At 38.3% G+C, this 18320-nt stretch overlaps 1 protein-coding gene across 1 annotated transcript in view; it reads right to left on the reverse strand.

Moving 5' to 3' along the window:
• The window catches only part of THSD4 (thrombospondin type 1 domain containing 4), a 332056-nt gene that overhangs the window by 297303 nt on the left and 16433 nt on the right, over nucleotides 1-18320 (reverse strand). Inside the window, exons 2-3 of the mRNA XM_076348305.1 lie at nucleotides 12894-13001; nucleotides 8944-9013 (exon numbers count right to left, since the gene is read on the reverse strand). Of these exons, the coding sequence (XP_076204420.1) occupies nucleotides 8944-9013; nucleotides 12894-12922 (99 nt within the window). The 5' untranslated portion in view covers nucleotides 12923-13001. The remainder of the gene's footprint in view (nucleotides 1-8943; nucleotides 9014-12893; nucleotides 13002-18320) is intronic.

Raw genomic sequence — 18320 nt, forward strand, 5'->3', positions numbered from 1 at the left:
GCGTGCCAAATTTTGAATGGGCTGAGGAAATTATAGTTTAGTTTTAGAGCCTGTTCAAGTATAACATTATTGTATTTCCCTGCCAGTGTTGTAAACACATCTATGGAACTGGTTTAATTCTTCCACCAGTCTAAGCATCTTAAAGGAATATTCTTCCAGTATTAGCTCAGCTGATTTCCAATAAAGGCCATACCTATATAGCCACGACAATTTCCCAGCAGAAAGTCTTTACAGTCCATTTTATAGATGTTCATTTGCAACAACCGTATTTTTTATGCCTCTTACAAGAAACATGTGGAACATTGGTGGTTTGATAAAAAACAATCTACCAAAAAACCCCTAAAACTTGCAGATAACAACTTCTCAGATCTCTCAAGGCTAGCAGAAAAATGGAGCAGAGGCCAAACAAAACATCATGACACAATGTGTACACGTCTGCCTGGTTAGTATGCTCAGCTATTTTAATCCTTCAGTGCATTTTGGAAGCCTTTAATCAAAGATGTAGTAAACCGTTTGAATTTTACATTACGTGGAAAGTGTAAATATTACCAGCTTAAACGATTTGGGTTTCCGTTCTTTGTATAAAAACTCTGTCTGAACATCTGTGCCTGTGAAGATTAAAGGGCTAAAAAGCCTGGAAATAGAAGACCTTTGTATTCACAAATCGCTGAAGGGAGTTACAATGCCTGGAAAGCTTAACTGCCCCTTCAAACCAACTTTGACCACATCTGAAGAAACTTTAACATTATTTAAATAGTCTAGAAAGTAAACAGCTCTGAAAAAAGTTCAGAAGAGTTTTTGTGCCAATAGAGCTTGAAGCTTCCTCCAAGTTTGGCTAATTTTTTTCACACCAAGACCACCACCATTGTCCTCTGTGAGCCTAGTGTTTTAAGGCAGAGGTTTCTTTCCATTTTTTCTATGAGACCATTAAGTACTTTCAAGTAAACAAATGGCTCACTCCTGACCTCACTTCTACCACTTCTATATAATCACTTCTTATCTACAGTAGGATTGCTTCTGATTTACAGTAAGGTAAAGATGATAAGCACCAGGCCCTCACTATATCACAGATTAGGCTTCTTTATTTTAATAAACTATTTCCTCATCATTGACTATCATCTGTGACCTAAGTCACTTAGCTTGTACTACCCTAGGCCTTTTCCAGGTCAACCATCCTCAGCTGTGACAAAGCTGTTGCCATTCTATCATATTTCTACACTTAGAAAAATTCTTTGGGATCCACATGTGGTGGAAACATGGATTTTATTTATTCAGTGATTGACATAACACCTCTCAAGATCTCTCAGTGAGTCATCCACCCATCACTCCAGAAGCAGAGAGGACAAGCTGTCATAAAATAGAAAGCAACATTCCCTAACAGAAGAACTCATCTGTGAATCCAAAAGGCTTCTCATCTTTATCATCGCTCTGATCCAAAGCCTGGGACAGAACTAGCATGCAATACTGCTCTGAAGGAAGATGAGAAGCTTATCTATGACCTTCTAAGTTCACCTGCTCTGGAATCCAACTGGAACAAAGGTCCTTTCATTTTTTCCAGAGAAACACAGAACAAGCTTTAAGCCCCTCATGCTCTGAGCTTAAAGAAGTCAGTATTTTTTAATTAAAAAAAAAAAAAAATCAGAGGTCCATGATAAAACAGGTTAAAAATAACAAAACCATTGGCCTTGATTTTTCCAAGAGTATATGTGCATAAAATAATGTATCCTTATCCTGTCTCCTTTCACAAAACAAAGAAGAATTGTATTTCCTAACCATTTTAATCCACAACATCAAGGACAGGGAATTAGTAACAACGCAGAGATAGCAAGAAAATTCTTTCAGCTATTGTTCTAAATATTCCGTTGCACTAAAAGGCTAATTTTAAAGGAAAAGTCTTGGCATGGACTAAATCATCTCTCCTGTTTCCTAAAGATGACTGTAATTAGAATAGCAATGTCATTAGCTAGAAATGCTCTATTTTACCAAAGTTTCAATGAATGCAACAGCATCTATATCTATACAGTTAAAGTCAAGCAACTGTGCTGAAGGTAGGCAGATATACTGACCAGTGGAAAACTGCAAGAGGAATATGGACTACATTTCAGTTGGTAGTGTTTTATGGAACTGATGTGTATGAAAATACAATAATAATGGACAGCAGTTATCTTATAAACAAGAAAAACATTACAAGAAAAAAAAAGTGTGACACCTGCAAACACTTGTTGCAAGGAACACATACACAGCAGCTGTACGCAGATACGTGGTGCCTAAGCTGATCTAGTAAAATTCAGTTTAGCATATACAGCCCAGCAGGACAGAACCACAGTAACTTTGTAGTAGGCCTGTTAGCAAGAGCTGAGTTCCAGCTCAGCAAGTCCTGACAAGTTATACATCTCAGTCGCTGCTGACCTTAGGGCAGAGCTTCACTCTACCTGGACCGCAAGGAAGAACACAGCCTTCCGTTACGTGCTTCTGCTTCTCAGGATATGTAAAAGCAAGGTGGCGACCAGCTGTGGTGGAGATCCCATGGTACTCCTTAGAACTATTAGGCACTAGTCCTGGTGTCTTGGCCAAAAGCCAAGCTGAGATATTAACTACTTTGTCTAACTCCAATTTCCTCCAGTGTTTCAAGGATATAGTAGACTTGCTTCATGCTTCACATTTTACTCTACTATAGTGTGTTCAGATGTATTAGGCAGCTGTATCCTTTTCAGTTAACAGAATAGTGACTTTTATGGGGTGTGGTAGGGTAAAAGAACAACAGAAATGAAGAAACGTTGCCATTCACTGTCATTATTACAATATAAATAAAGGTGTAGGATCACATTTATACACAGAATTTCCCATATGAATCCTAAAAATTATATCATAGTCAGATTTAGTAACCAAATTCTTATCACTTGAAATAGTACTCTTAAACTTACCACCCTCTCTGTACACTCTCCCTCTCCTTTCTCATTTACATCTGCATCATCCTCTTTCTACAGCCCAGTAGAAGGAATCATGTCCCAGTAGAAGGCATCTTAAGCCCTTTGCAGTAGTGCAGTGTACTGGAGCAAGCAAGCAAGATTGCCAGGGACAGCAAAGATGGAAAGACAGAAAGATGAAAAGAAATCAGGGGCCTACTTCCTTATTTTTTTCAGACAGAGGAGAACAAGACCAAAACTAGTCTCCTTGCTTTTGCCCCTCAAAGTAGGCAGGCCAATTAATCTAAGAATATGCCAGAATTCCTTTAAGTCTTAGCACTTCATTTTGCTTGTCACATATAAATGCTCCGTTCCTAGGGCAAACTTCAGGGAGGTACATGACTGCCCAGAAAAAGGTCTATCCTACAGCAAACAAATGTAGATGTTAAGCAATTTAAAAACTCTAGATAAGGGCATGGGCACAGGCAAGCGGGAGAGATGCAGTATTTTTAATCATCTTGCCCTGAAGCAAAGGGAAAGCGCATAGATCCCCACGGTCGATCCACAGTGACAGATTAATTTGTTTAAAAGAACTTCTGATAAGATCCTAATTCAATTTCACATATTCTGCCAATGCAATCAACACAGTGCTATTATGTGGTGGATTTAAGGAAAAAAGGAAAACAGAGGTAACTCAGAAATTACTCCTTCTAGAGGTAAGGAAAACTTCTGTGTCTACTGAAAAGAAACAAAAAATACCAACCCCCACACCTCCAGCCCAACCAGAAAAACTCACCCTCTCCAAAAAACAGTATACTACAGATAGGAAAGCTGCTCTGAAGTAGATGTTAATTGTAGAAATTCCCTTTTATGAACAGAACTGCTATTTGAGTACATTGCATCGCTACTCAGGCTACATTTCCACAAGTACTGAACTGCTCTAACAGCTCACCATTACCAGATGAGGGATCTTGGCCACCTTTCCCTTCCCCCTGTTCTTCTCTTTTCCCTCTGCTTCTGCTCCTGATCCTGTTTCTCATTTCTCCTGACTTTGCAGTGATGACCCTTCAACAAGCATATTCGAATCCAACACAAGGCGGGGGGGGGGGGAGACACCCACAAAAAAACCCCAACAACACACATAAAGCATATTTGTCTCCAAATTTTGTGGCAGGTCTAGTCACATTCACTTGCTACATAGTTGCTTTTCAAAGAGACATTGTGTGTCTGATAGCAAGAGATAACACCCAGTTTATTTCTTCTTTAATACAGAGCCAGCATAAAGAAACAACCCTAAGTCCAAACTGGCTCAAAATTCTTGAACAATATTGTAGTGCCCTAACAAAATGCTTGTAAAAATAAATCGTGACACTTCTTCCATACATTGAAAATTACTTTGTTAAGATACTGTACCTCCACTGAAGTCAATACCAATCTACAACTGAGTGACAAAGATATGCATAAATTCAAAGCAACTCCATTGCTTCAGTGCTACTATTTAATGCTATAACGGAAGCAAGATGTTAAAGCAATATTTACGTCAGAAATTTTATTTGGACAAACTTTACTACTATTTACGTTACCAATTTTACTAAACTAAACGAGGCATAAATATAACTATAGCTTACTTTCATAACACACCAACATACGATTAGTTAAAAATCCACCCAGGAATGACTTCTGAAAAATTGGGAATACAGACTTCAGTGGTTGTCTGGGAGAAGGACTGTTATGTTTCATAGTTTAACCTTCTGTTCATCACAGTATGACGCTTATCAGATAAGGTTAAATAATATTTATTCAATAAAACAAGCATAGGGAGGGAGAACAGAGAGCTTGACTGCATGATGAGCAGCAGGAGGGCTGTTCATATGGCCAGTACTGACGGACGAGGAAAGTTAATTGTTCAAATATTAAGAAAGATTTCAGTTTAACCAGTTTCAGACAGCTTGGTTGATTTTTAAACGCAAGTGGCAATTACTTGGTTTCACATAACATTTCCTCCTTTTTTGCTAATATTGACGAGTATTTTGGCCTTATGGAGTAGTACACTTGATATTAGAAATTAAATACTATGAATGAGGAATAATAGCTCATGAAAAAAAAACAACCTCTAAGAAGCTACTGACCAACACTACAACCCCTGTCTTCAGCAAGAAACCATAAGTCTTTTGCATAGGAATTTTTATTTCGATCTAATGAACATACCATGTTTAATGTATTTGTATTAATGCCCAAACCTGTGCTATTTACAGAGATAAGATTAACAAACAGAGCAGTACCATAAGCTCAGATGTAGGAAGATGTAAAGATGCTCTTTGTTGTCAGTTTTTGTGCACTTCTGACAGGAGAGACAGCATTGTTTAAAGTGAATAAGCACAAAAGCTACTTCTATATAAAAATCAGGTAAAAAAAAATCTGAAACTAGAAATTCTGTGTTGGTAAATTCTGACTTTGCATGACAGACAAGCTTCCAAGACTTTAATTCCAAAATTATAAAATCTAAAAGCAGAAAATATTGCCCAGTCAAATGTTTTCCCAAAAAAAGTATCTTCTAACTAGCTAGTGTTCTAAACATTTTTACTGTAATAGCCAAGCTTAAGTTTTCTCAGAGTAAGAAAAGAACGGAAACTGAAATGGAGTAGTATTGCATTTAGTCTGGGGGTGGGGAGGGGGGAGCTCCTGAAAGCAGAAGAGTTACAGAATAAACTTCAAATGAGGAAAAAAAACCCAAAACTTTCCCATTCGGTCCTGTCATCCCCCCAAGTCTTAATTCCAGTATCGACACTTTCCTGCTACGGAATTAATTTGGCTCATTCTTCTAGCTAACAGTCCCCAGGCTGTCATGTCAGAAATGGATTTTCGTGTGCGCGTCTGAGGAAAGCAACCTGCGGAGCTCTGTTCTTCCAGATTTTGTTGATGAAATTTCCCTTTAAAAAATTTTTTAAAAATTGCTGCTTGATAAGATAAACTTCTTTCTTCATGTTACAGTCCTAAACATATGCCACTAAGTAAAGAGTAGCTAAATGGTACTTTAAGTAGTTCTAATATACTGAAGCCAAATAAAATCTCTTACAAGTAAGAGTTAGGAAACTACAAAAAGATTTTTGTTCAAAACAATCTACATTATGTCAGCCTCTGAAACTAGTATGATTTTAAACATAGATTCCAAAAAAAGAAGAAACAAAAGATGAAAAACTAGCAAGATTTTAAAACAAACAGAAAATAGTATTTCCTGATGTTTTTAAGTGTTCCCAAGTCCTAAAAAAAACAACATCTCAGCTGAACTGTGGGTGTCCAGAGGCAGTTACAACTGGATTTCCATCCAGTTGCTTTGGGGATTGTCGTGGGTTTTATTCCATTTTCCCAAAAGTTTTAGTGTAAGAAAAAAATCTAGACTATTTGGAAATATTTTAATTAATTACTCAGCCAAATACCCAAGTTCAATTCTCTGATTTTGTTTCCCTGTCCGTAGCTTTCAGAGAAAAAATAACTATATGCAGGGTGCACAAGACAGAATCCAAACACTCTCCAACACTGCATGTTCAAGCATCAATCGTACACACATGCTTAACTGTAAGCTGCAAAATAAACACACAATACAGATTGGGGTATAAGCTAATGTTTTATTACAGTTCAGGTCTAGTTACTCAGTTTCCACATACTGTACCCTCTGAGCGTGTATATAAAAGTTACCAAATGCTACTTTTGTTATTCACTACATTGTTAAAATGACATATTATTCATCCTCCTCTGCCTCCTCTCCCTTTCTTCCCGCAAAACCGTCCTCCTCTCACATAGAAGGAATGCTACCAAACAGCAGAGAGATCCGTGCAGAAATACACAGGAGATGCTGGCTAGGAATACAGCAAACACACATCCAGGTTACTGCATAAAAAGAACAGGAACAACTTCCAGAGCTACAAAGCTGAGAACTCACACTCAGTTAGAAACAGGTCTGACTTGGCCTTCAGAGCTACTAACAGCCCCTCTTGTCTGGAGCCAATAGGTGGGTCAGAAGGTGTCTGAAAAGTTTAATAAATACAGAATTCCAGTCTAAACACAGTTTGGCATGAATAGAATCCTCTCCCATAGTGTAAGAGCAGAGAATGACAGCCTTGGAGTCTGTATGAGATCATCACTAGGAAACTTCTGCCTCTCTTGTTTTCAGTAAAAAGAACAGCTCCAAGGTGGTTACTATGCCGCTTAGTGCCATGCCTTCAGTCCCTTTAACTAGTACAGAAGACACTCCAGACCCATGGCATTTCTCATTCAACTGAAAACAAAGAATTTGATTTTATCAAAATTAATTCCGGAGCTGCACAGAATGAAGCAATTGTTTCTCTGACTTACTCTATTTTAGTTAGTAGATTTTTTCCCCCCTAAGGCCATTTGGAAGCTGGATTGCAGCATCTCTCCACTGTCGATGTTACAAAAGAGTGTCTAATTAGACAGAGTACTGAAAACAGAGCCGCAGCATGACCATCTCAACTGCACAACAAAACAGAAGAGATCTAAAATAGGGAAAAATACTATGTTGTACTCAGGTTTAGAATAGAGCACTTGGGCAGTTTGAGAAATGCTGCAGAGCGGACCGTGCCAGTTTCAGACGGCATCATTACTGACCTCATTTAACTTGTCTTACAATTAGGCTGCGCAAGGAGTTGAACATGACAGCTATGCTCTTCAGGAACTATGACTATCAGACAGCTTCAGGTTTCTAGTCCATACCTACGGAGCTATAGTCCAAATAATTTTTTACCCTAAAGACAGTGGCACATGCACATAAAGAAAGGAAACCCTGCAAACTTGCTTTTTATCTCCTTTAAAAGTACAGTTTAAAAATAAATATGCATCTTGCATTATTATTTAAAAATCTATAGTAAAAAGCAAACTTTTTCTAAAATAGGTTATTTGATACCTTTAATAGTTAATGGATTGTGTTTGAATACCAATTAAGAGATGAGAACAACATCAATATAAGGTCACAGCCCATAAAGAGACAGAAGAGCATCCGGGGATCTCCCCTGAGGTCTCTGGTAGAATCAGCAATACCTACACATCGTTCCTGACAAACATTTGTCCAACACATTCACAGAGACCTCCATCATGGAAATTCCAAACATTATCCAGTCAATATGACCTATTCTTCTTTATACCCTTACCATGAGAAGTTTTTTCTAACATCAAACCTAAGTTTCCCTTGCTCCAGTTTAAATCCATTTCTTCTCATCTACTCCACCACATACAGAAAGAATAGCCTTCTCTCTAGTACTTGTAAGTATTTCGAGATCGTATCTGCCTCCCCCACCAGTCTTATCTTTAGACTAAACAACCTGAATTCATTCAAACTTCCCTCAGAGGTAAGATTTTAAAATCTCTTGAGGATAATCACTGCTGCCCTCTGTTTCTCTCCAAATTTTCCACTACTTTCCTGAAAAGCAGTGCAAAAACCTAACCTAAGTATTCCAGCCAAGATGTCACTAATGCTGAGCAGGAGGAAAGGTGTGCAGTCTGCAAGCCTTCTTAGACATGCCAATGTCTATGATGAGTGAACCATTCACAAGACCACAATAGGAAAGTTCAGGAGCTTCCAGCTCTGATCTCTAGCAATTTAAATCTAGCAACAGAGCGTGGTTTGGGTCCAACTTCTGTTTCAGACGTCTCCATCTCTGTATGAGAAAGAGCTATCTATGAGCAACTGGATGCTTCTGCTAGTCACTCCAAGTTTGACCACTGCTCTCACTGACATGAATTCTTCTTCCCCTTTGTCTTACATGATGAAAATGCTCCAAAGCTTGAGTAAGCTGACATGGACCTATTTGTGATCTACAACACTCCATACAATTACTCAGCTAATTAACCATGATGAGCCTCTTTTAACCAAGTATGTATTTATATAAAAAACCCCACACAAAAAACAAAAGCCACATTATTCCCAGAACTTTATTTAGATTGCGTTGCTTTATGCATCTTACTCTAATGTTTTCTACATTTACCTTTAAATATACAAAATCTGAATATTTCTAATGCTTACCTTTCTGTGTTCAATTGAAGGCTGTGGGACGACAAACTGAAATCCCAGCACTGCTAGGGAACTGAGAAGTCTGAAAAAACAAATAGTGACACAGAAGATATAATTACCACTAATACAAACCACACATCTACAGCCTATTACAGGGCTTCATACTGCAAGAACTTATTTAGTCACTTGAATATCATTACTAACCAAAGCAGACTCACTAAACTGTATGGAACGTTCTTATGACATTCACTTCACAGCAGGCAGTACCGGGTACATACATATATTTGTCTATCTATAAAGCAAAACTGCACCAAGTAGAATCCATTGATAGTATTTCACATACCTTTATGTTTAAATTAAAATATTTTTGGCAGTGCATATTTTAACACCTCAGCATTTGGTGTCAAACTGACATACACTTTGCAAGTTTTCTAAAGTGCTAAGAAAGAATTCACCCATCTGTGGACTAAGTCTGTTTCTAGCTCTGGCTCCTCATTTTACAGATGAACACTCCACCTCCAGCACACAGGATACATGCAAAGAATCACCATGATTTTGCAGAAAATAGGTTCTTCCCCAGCTGCCCAACACTTGTGGAAATTGAATAACCTAATGGGCACAGAAGATGGAAAGTAGTGGACACAGCTCACCAGAGACTCAGGATAAGCAGCCAAGCATCACCCCAGTCCCCACACCTTCAATCTGAAAGGAGTTATAATGGGAACCAAGCCCAAACAAACTTTGTTCTGTCAAGCCTCACCACTGTAATGACTCCTAGGAGCCCATTACAAGTTAGGCTCAGTTAGCTCAGTCTTTTGTTTGCTATAATTTGCACTGGGCATTGGTTTGCCCCTTTCTAGCAAGCCCCTTCATCAGAAAACACAGAAAGGTATAAGAAGTAGGATCAAGGCATCTTTATTTCTACCAGGAGTTTGACTTTTCAGTCTACAAAGAGTATGCTTCAGACACTCTATAAAGGGGAAAGCTGCTAATGATTTGCTGAATTTCAATGCAGAAGTAAAACTGAAGGATTTGGACACAAAATCCAGCTGCAAACTAATGGACCAGACAAAATCCAGCTGTGCTTCCTACTCACAGCTCCTTCCTTTGCTCCCTACACGGTAACCCTTTAAATATTTCTCATTGTTTCAAGTATTTTCAGAGACAGACCTCCTAAACAGAGAGAGGTTTTTTTATACTAAGCATTTCATTACCACCAATTCTTCTACTAGGGAGAATGTTTTTCTTGATTTTTTTTGTGTTTGTTCTTGCTAACCTACTGCAAAAGGAACCGTTAGGTAAGTATTCATTGCACGGGCCTATCATCACCTCATCACTATAGTCTATGCCCCTCTCTCTCAAAGCAATAAACCATCTAAAGGCAAGAAAAAGTCATTACTTCCTTACTGTCACATCAATTTAGAAAAAAACAATTAAAACACTTTAAAAGTCCGTTAGAAGGAAGTATTGTATTTCACAAAGCTATCATTTGTGACAACACAAAATACAGAGGAGGTGGCTGAAATCAGAGCCAGTGTAAGGCACTACAAAGAAACCACAGTACGAGTCAAAACGTGCAGTTCAGAGCAAGGCCAAATAACACAGCGGTCGATGGAAGCCAAAGGCATGAATGAAGAAACTGATTTGCCAATCACACCTGAAATCAAAGGTAGAAATAGAAACAGAACTCAGACCTCCAAACTGCAAAATGACAGCATCAAATCTGTCTTTAGCTGACCTGCATATCCCTTTTTCAAGTGCTCAAGTGATCTCCTAACTATTCTCAATGAAAACATGACAAGCTTGTAAGCAAGCAGAGTGCAGTCTCTGACAGGTCCAGCCTACATCCGTTGCAAATTATATTTAACTTCCTTTTCATAATCTTCCTACCCACTCCCTGCTCCCTTATGGCTTCTGCTCCCTATAATCCCTCAGAGCATGTGAAAGAAAGTTCAAACTTTGCATAAGGAAATGAATGCTTTCATCCTCGACAGGACAGGATTTTTCTGATCAGTCTGAAGGACTACAGATTTCCATGCATAAATACTTTTGAAATCATGCACAATGTTGGGAGTTCTGAAATGAGTAAGAACTGTAATCTTCAAAGCAAATTACTTACCAGATTAAAGTTTTCAGTTCTAAAATGCAAACTTTTAGTATATGTGTGATTACTCCGTGCCAGGCTTTTCCTGACCATTCTTTAATGAGGTTGCACTATAATCACCATCTGTATGTACGTGCTCAAGGACAATGAAGCTAGTTTTCAAGTTTGCTTCTGTATCTGCAATTGGATCTCTCAGAAACAATGGTATCAACCTACTATTTCAAACACACAGGAAATCTGCTGGGAATACTTAAGCTATCCTGAGGTAAGCCTCTAGCTTCAAATCAGTTTGCGGCAATTTAATTTTTTTAATGTTATTTCCCTCAGTAGCTTGCTTTGGCTAACTTCTCTGGACTAGGCTTTTTTATTTGTCATGCTTGACTAACGTTAGGCCTCCCAAGCTACAAAAATAGGCTTCTCCAATTTCAGTGGGTGTGTTTCAGGTATTCTTACTGTGCAGAAAAGCCAAAAAGAACAAGTGCTCCTCAAAATAAGGCAAAGCTTTTCAAGTATACATGAACAGGTCAGGTACCAATTGCAGCTGATTGATGGCTGTTTAACTCAGGCCTCTGTGTAAGAACCTTGCTGGTACAGCCCATGCTCTCACAGTTATGGCACTATTTGGAGCCAAGTACCTAATTAAATCAGTCAGGCTTTAAACTGTCAGTCTGAGTTGCAAAGCTTTCTTTTACTGGCAATACCAATTTCTGTTTAACTGGGGTGGCGCAGAGCAAAGCGAAGCAGTATTAGCTCTATTGTAGGAGTAGCAAGAAGTTGGCTATTTAACACCTCATTTAGGAACACCTCTCAAGAGTTCTTCCTCTGTCACTGCAGTGAGTATTAGCTCTCCATGAATGAAGCTGGAGGGTACCAAAATAGATTCCTTGCATGGTTGCTGTCCCTCAGTAGTTGTATTTTATGAAGGGCTATCATTGCCAACTGTGGATTGTCCAGATAGGAGTGAAAGTATTTTAGCCAAGTGATTACTACTGACTAGTACAGTATGGCTCTTGTCTCATATTCCCGACTTCCTCACAAATGAAAGTCTGCAGAACAGCCTAGGAGTCTGGGACAGCTTGGGAGGAGCTATGCAGGGAGAAGTATCAACAGGAAAGATAACACAGGTAGTGTCAATAATATGTGACAGATCCATTTTGATGTGGAATCTGCCCTGGCATATTAGGAGGGTGCCAGAATTGCAATTCAGAGATTGATGTCTGAAATTCACAAGAAGGAGGGTTAGATCAGAGGTGTTACTGACAGTATCTCCATAGAAATGAAAGAGCATGCAGCTGTCATTCCTCGCAGGAGGTCAAGTTTTGTTGGTGTAGCATCACAACTGCCTGTTTTCTCTGAATCTGCTTGCCCAACTACAGAACTGGACAGACCAGCTAGAAACAGCTGAATGTTTCCTTTGTCAGGAAAGCTGTTTGAAAGGTCTTTCCTATGTTTGCCCACTGGCAAACTGTTTCAGGAATGCATAATATAAATCCCTGAATGAACTGCAGCACAGGTACTAAAACATGTAAATCAGTAATTTAAGCCCAGTGACTGTAGTTGTACAGCCTCATAAAAAAAAAAGGAACTTTCCAATAATATGTGCCATCACATTGGCATGCACTAACAGATGCTCTAAGCATAAAAAAAACAATGAGAACTTTCTTTTTTACTATGACCAAAGAATGCTATGTCTGGTATTCATGTACTTGATTATTTGGTCTTTGGATAAGATTTTTATTTACCCTCCTATGATACAAACACTTATAACACCAAAGCAAGAGACAACCAAATTGATATTTACTGCAGCGTGTTAAGAGCATATTAAGTAAGATTTTAAATGTCTTACTGCATCACTTACCTCAAAGAAACTATTAAGCTGTCTACCATGATCCTTTAATGCAAGGTGTCTTGAAGTGAAAAATACCTCTTCGCTGTGGTACAGCACAATGCTGATCACACACAAATCCTACAGAAAGAAAAGGGAAAAACATTTAACACTGCTTATTCAGTATTTTCCAGGATGTCTATGAAACTGGATACCAACCTACATTAGTCATCGCTACCTCAATTCTTGGGACTTTACAGCAATTCAAACTGGAAATCCAGTGTATGTTACATGAATAGACTAGACACACCCCATTTTTTGCAACAGGACTTGAACAGTGCCAGAGTGCTTTGCTGAAAGGCTACGGGATGCAAAATCTTGATTTGATTCCCAAGGATGCAAATCTGATGTTAAACTTACTTGCCTTTTTCTCTCACATTCCTGGTATATCACTTGTATGACAATAAAGCAAACAGCTTTAAAGTCTTGTGTTAATAGAATTCATAGAACTGAAACTGGGTTACCAATTTCTATTGTATAGTAATATTATTAATACACTCTCCATTTTGTGAGCAATGCAAGGATGATTCTGTTGCGAGTGCTCATACAGTCTGCAGAAAAAAACAGAGAAGAGCAGTGGTGTTCCCTCTCTATTACAGATGGCAAACCCAGCCACAATGAAGTTAAAAGCCTTGCCCACAGTCATGGAGGAAATCTGGGGTTAAACAGCATTCTGAATACAAATTCAACTGATCCTTATTTCTAAGCACTATCATTGCATCACAACTACTGCAAATGCATAGAAGCCCTACCAGCCCTTGAGAGGGTTATTACCTAGGTACACTCTCATTTGTTTGGAAATACTCTCAAATGTTCAGACATCAGGGGAGTTCTTATTTTGGTAAATTTGTAATCATATATTGGACACCTAAAATGCTGCATCGGAATTTTCAGGCAGGAAAGAGATCCTTGCAGTAGGGAAATACAATATAAATTGAGGGGGGTGGGGGGGAGGGGGAGGAAGGAGGGAGGATAAGAGGAGATAAAACACTATTAGGACTGAACCTAAAACCATACATTTCAGAACTTGGTCAACCACTGTCTGTATCTTGCCATTTACAAGTGGTTACATGTTGAAATGCAGTGGAGTGAACAGAAACAAGAGAACATTGCTGTTCGTAGATAAAGAGCTCTCAATTTCTGTTAGGCAGCCAGATAATTAAAATCTGCCTAGAAAGGGATAAGACTTAAAGAACTTAAGAAATGTGCAGTTAGATAAAGTACAGATCCTGCTGCTAGAAAATGTGGATTGTTTGCAGGTAACTGGACAAGCTAAATATTCCCTCCTCCCCCAAATAAAAATCAAAGAACAACAAATTTGTTTTAGGAAATCACAAAATACTTCTAACAACTTTAAAAGAAAATTCCTCTTTCTTTTTTATTGTTCGATCATTTAGTTTTTTAAATGGAAGGCATTAAAAGTTGAGTACTTGGGAAAGCATCATGACAAAGATTCTGCATGTAACAGGTTTGAGTTAGTCATGAGGAAGAAAGCATTAAGGCTCAGCTAAACTTCATCCTTTCTTTCTGCAGTTCCATGGTTGTCAGTAGATCTAAAAGGCTTTCTCAAACTTATTCACCAATTTCACTGCTTAATGTTGTACAATTGTTTTTTAAAAGATGGGCAGCACTTCTGAAAACAGATTTTTAGTCTAGATCTCCTACAACACTTTACACCATTTGAGCTTTTAGCACGTAAGTTTCAGAAAAAGCTACGTTCCTTTAAATGTTAGGCAAGTCCACATATACAGCGCTAACACAAGGCATTTAGACAGATCCCGTAGGACACTATTCACTAACAGACATTTTGAATTGTGAAGGAAACAAATGTCTCACTTCCTGCAACCTGACTCTTCATCACCAGACATACTGAGGCAATAGTCTTTTATATCACTTATTGATAATGGAGGATATACATGTAACATGGATTGTAACCAACATGGTTTCAAGTTCTTATCATTCTGTTTTTTTCCAGATGTACTCTCTTTCAGTTTTTTTCACTCCGCAATAATCTTTTTATCCAACATCCTTGTATGGAGGGACACAATCTCAGCAGAACATTGTTCCGGGATACAAACTCACAGAAAAAGAAACGTGCACTCCCCTAATCCACTTTGTAAACTGCACCTCATTTGAAAAGCAGTACAGATACTATTATAGATCTAGTTTTGCGAAGAAGCAAGGGATGGACCTCCGGTGTTTCTGGAGATTGTTCTTAAAAAGAGTGCTTAAAGTCCATGCACATGTTTTCAATTTTTTCAGTTCATCTGTATCTTCATTGTCAATGGCAGGCTGCATTACAAACTCAACTTTCAACGATATTTCAATGCCTTTTTCAAAACACTTCTTACTGCAACTCACAGATCCATTTCTTTTGAAATATCATTTATAGCACATAGTGTAAAAACTGCTAAGTATCTAGGCGACTTAAGAGCTTGTTTTCAGAATTATTTAAGTGCTTAGGTGCTTACAGCCTATTGAAAGAAATGTCATTTTGGTAGCGGTGTTTTTGATACGAAAATGTGCAAATGTGACAATCGTTTTCTCTCCAGAAGATCCAGGCAAAATGAATACCTGAAATGGCTAGACAGTTAACACTAGGATTAAATAACATGAATTTTGGCACAGAAACTTTCAAAAGTCTGATGAGGTGTACTATGTCTGCAGTAAGTCTTGCAAATGTAAAAGTCAAATTACCTTCCCACAAGGGGCTTAAAAGCACTACAGACCTATCTAGCAAAAGACTTTCTAGTAATCCTATTTACAGCAGAACAGATATTTATATCTCAACCGGAACAACCCACACTCCTGTACTTAGGCAGACTTAGCAAGACTTTCTCCACCGCATTAAAATATTTGACATTTCAGCAATCTTCCCCATTTCACCTCCAAGAGGGATGAAAACAAAATCCATGAAACTGGGTAGGGGAAAAAACAAAACACACACACACCAAAAAAACCAAACCAAACAAACAAACCCACCACACAGGATGGAACAGAATTCAAACCTCCTCTCCAGAACAACCATGACATGACAATCAAAGGGAGAGGTGTTTCATGGCATATAATAAAATGTGCATCAGGTCACAGAAAATGAGACTGGATAAAAACCCGTGATTAAAGTCTCCTCCCCTTTCACACTGCAGGTGAGTGATCCTAACACCTTCAAACTGTTGCTGCCAGTCTCAGCAGTTATACTACCAAGTTATGAGCTAATCATAACCATCCTTTTTCTTGGTATTTACTGAAATTTACTCTGACACTGTCAACATTACCTGCAGAGTCTCCCTTAATCATCTCAGCCTAGCAGCCCACTTGTAGTCAGACACTGCAGCCCTTTGTCAGCAGGGCTCAGACGAGAGTCTAAGTGAAATTAGAAAACAAAAATACTAATTTGTAATGGAGATTTCAAAGAGGGGCAGAGATGGATAATGGCAGCAACTCAGAAAAAAATAACTTAATAGGCTCATAGGCAATCCCAGAAATTTGCTGAAATGGACACAATAAGATTTCTCAAAGAGGTAAATGATGCAATACAAAGTGGTTCGAAAATTTGCAGAAAGCCAATGAATTAGTTATCCTAACCTCTTAAATATCATGGGACCACTCACATGCAATTTTTCATGTGACTATACCCTTTGTGTATTGTGAGTGGATGGTATTTCACTTTCATGAATTCCAATGTCATTTTAGCATCAACCCATACTTCTTATAAGTCCTGTCGACTCACTTACATCCATATGCATCTATGTACTAACTGTAACAGAAATTTCTTAACGTGGGCATATGTACAGTACCTGCTGAAACAATCCAAGACCCTCTATTTTAACTCACAACAAGGATGTGCGATACATCATGTAGAAACATACGCTAACTCAACTAAGTTCAGAACTGCTCTGAGCTTTTAGCCTATTTTATCTTCTTGACTTAAATATATAGCAAGCCAACTTAAATTTCCTTCAATATTTATCTTTCTGGTTAGATTATGTATCTTGCCAGCTACTGACAATGGCAACTTGAAGTAGTTATGAAACTTAAGCATCATTCCGAAGTCATGTTTCCACTGAAGTGCAAAGCTCTCTTTTTGTATTATTTAGGAAGAAAATCATAAGTAAATAATATTTAGAAATACTTAAAGAAAAAAATATTATACCCTTTAAGATTGCCTTTGAATCTGTTGCCTTGCACATTGGTAAAGTATAGTGTATCTACTAGTTTAGTTGTTCACACCTATTAAACTATGTTCAATGCAAGTCTTTTGGATTGCATCCAAAATTGACTACATTCACAAGACTTTGATAAAGCACCTCACAGTGCACCAGGTTTATCTAGCTACATAATTTGTGCATACATCCAACAGCTTGGACTGCAGCTGTTGACATCTACCACCAGAGTTTTAATCTCTTCAAATATTCATTAACTACATCAAAACATACACTTGTCTCTGAAAGCTGCCTAACAGAGAAATCTAGCATTAGATCTGGTGAAAAGTTCTGATGCTTACATGGAGCAAACATTTTCATTAAAACAAAAAATCCAAGTTACTCCACCTAACCCTGAAGGTGCCTCTCTGTTTCACTTAAATGCTTTGAAAACTTTAAAGTTCTCCTTCTGGGTGTGCCCAGAACTACTGCAGTCCAAGAAAGCTCAGTGCCTGTCTCCAGTCTAAGCTTGGTCAAGATCCAGAAGTTTTCCTTTCTTTGCCTAAGATCTCACAAAAAAACCCCACAGTCCAGTAAGTATACTCCACAAACAACAACAGAGACAGGATCAAGCCTCTTACATTCACAAGTGCAACTACTAACTGCCTTTTAAACATAGCCTCTGGAATCATCTGCTGTTGCATTACAGCTTGGTGACTCATGCCCCTGTGATAGGCAGCGTGACTCAACAGCCTCTGCACAAAGTGGAGAGGCACTCCCTGGTGCCTCAGGGCTGCACCTTATCCACTGCCTTATGAACTAATCTAGGTGAAGGTGCCTACATTTCTGTAAAGTTGTGCTTCTACACAGAAGCACCAAAGACCCTAAATAAAACAATAATTGTGAGATTGAGGGCCATTCTGGAGTAGTCTGAAATTTTGGTCCCATTTCTATAGCTGCTTCTTAATTCAGCAAACGTTCCATTTCTCAAAGAACAATTTCAGGTCATTCCTTTGGAATTCAGTGTAAAGATGTGTAACCTGATTATTTGGCATCCAATTCTATAACATTTAATTGTCCTCTGAAAATCTAGGAGACAAACTCAAAGTTGGTGAAATCCAAGAGTGACCATACACACGATTTCGCAAAATATCCATTCACAAGAGGCAAATTTTGGCTTGTAAAAATATTGTTATGCTGGAGGGTGCCACAATTCAAATAATTTTGCTTCAGTCTTTGTTGAAGTACATATAATTTA

The sequence above is a fragment of the Aptenodytes patagonicus genome, chromosome 10, assembly GCF_965638725.1.
Source record: "Aptenodytes patagonicus chromosome 10, bAptPat1.pri.cur, whole genome shotgun sequence".
Lineage (NCBI taxonomy): Eukaryota > Metazoa > Chordata > Aves > Sphenisciformes > Spheniscidae > Aptenodytes > Aptenodytes patagonicus.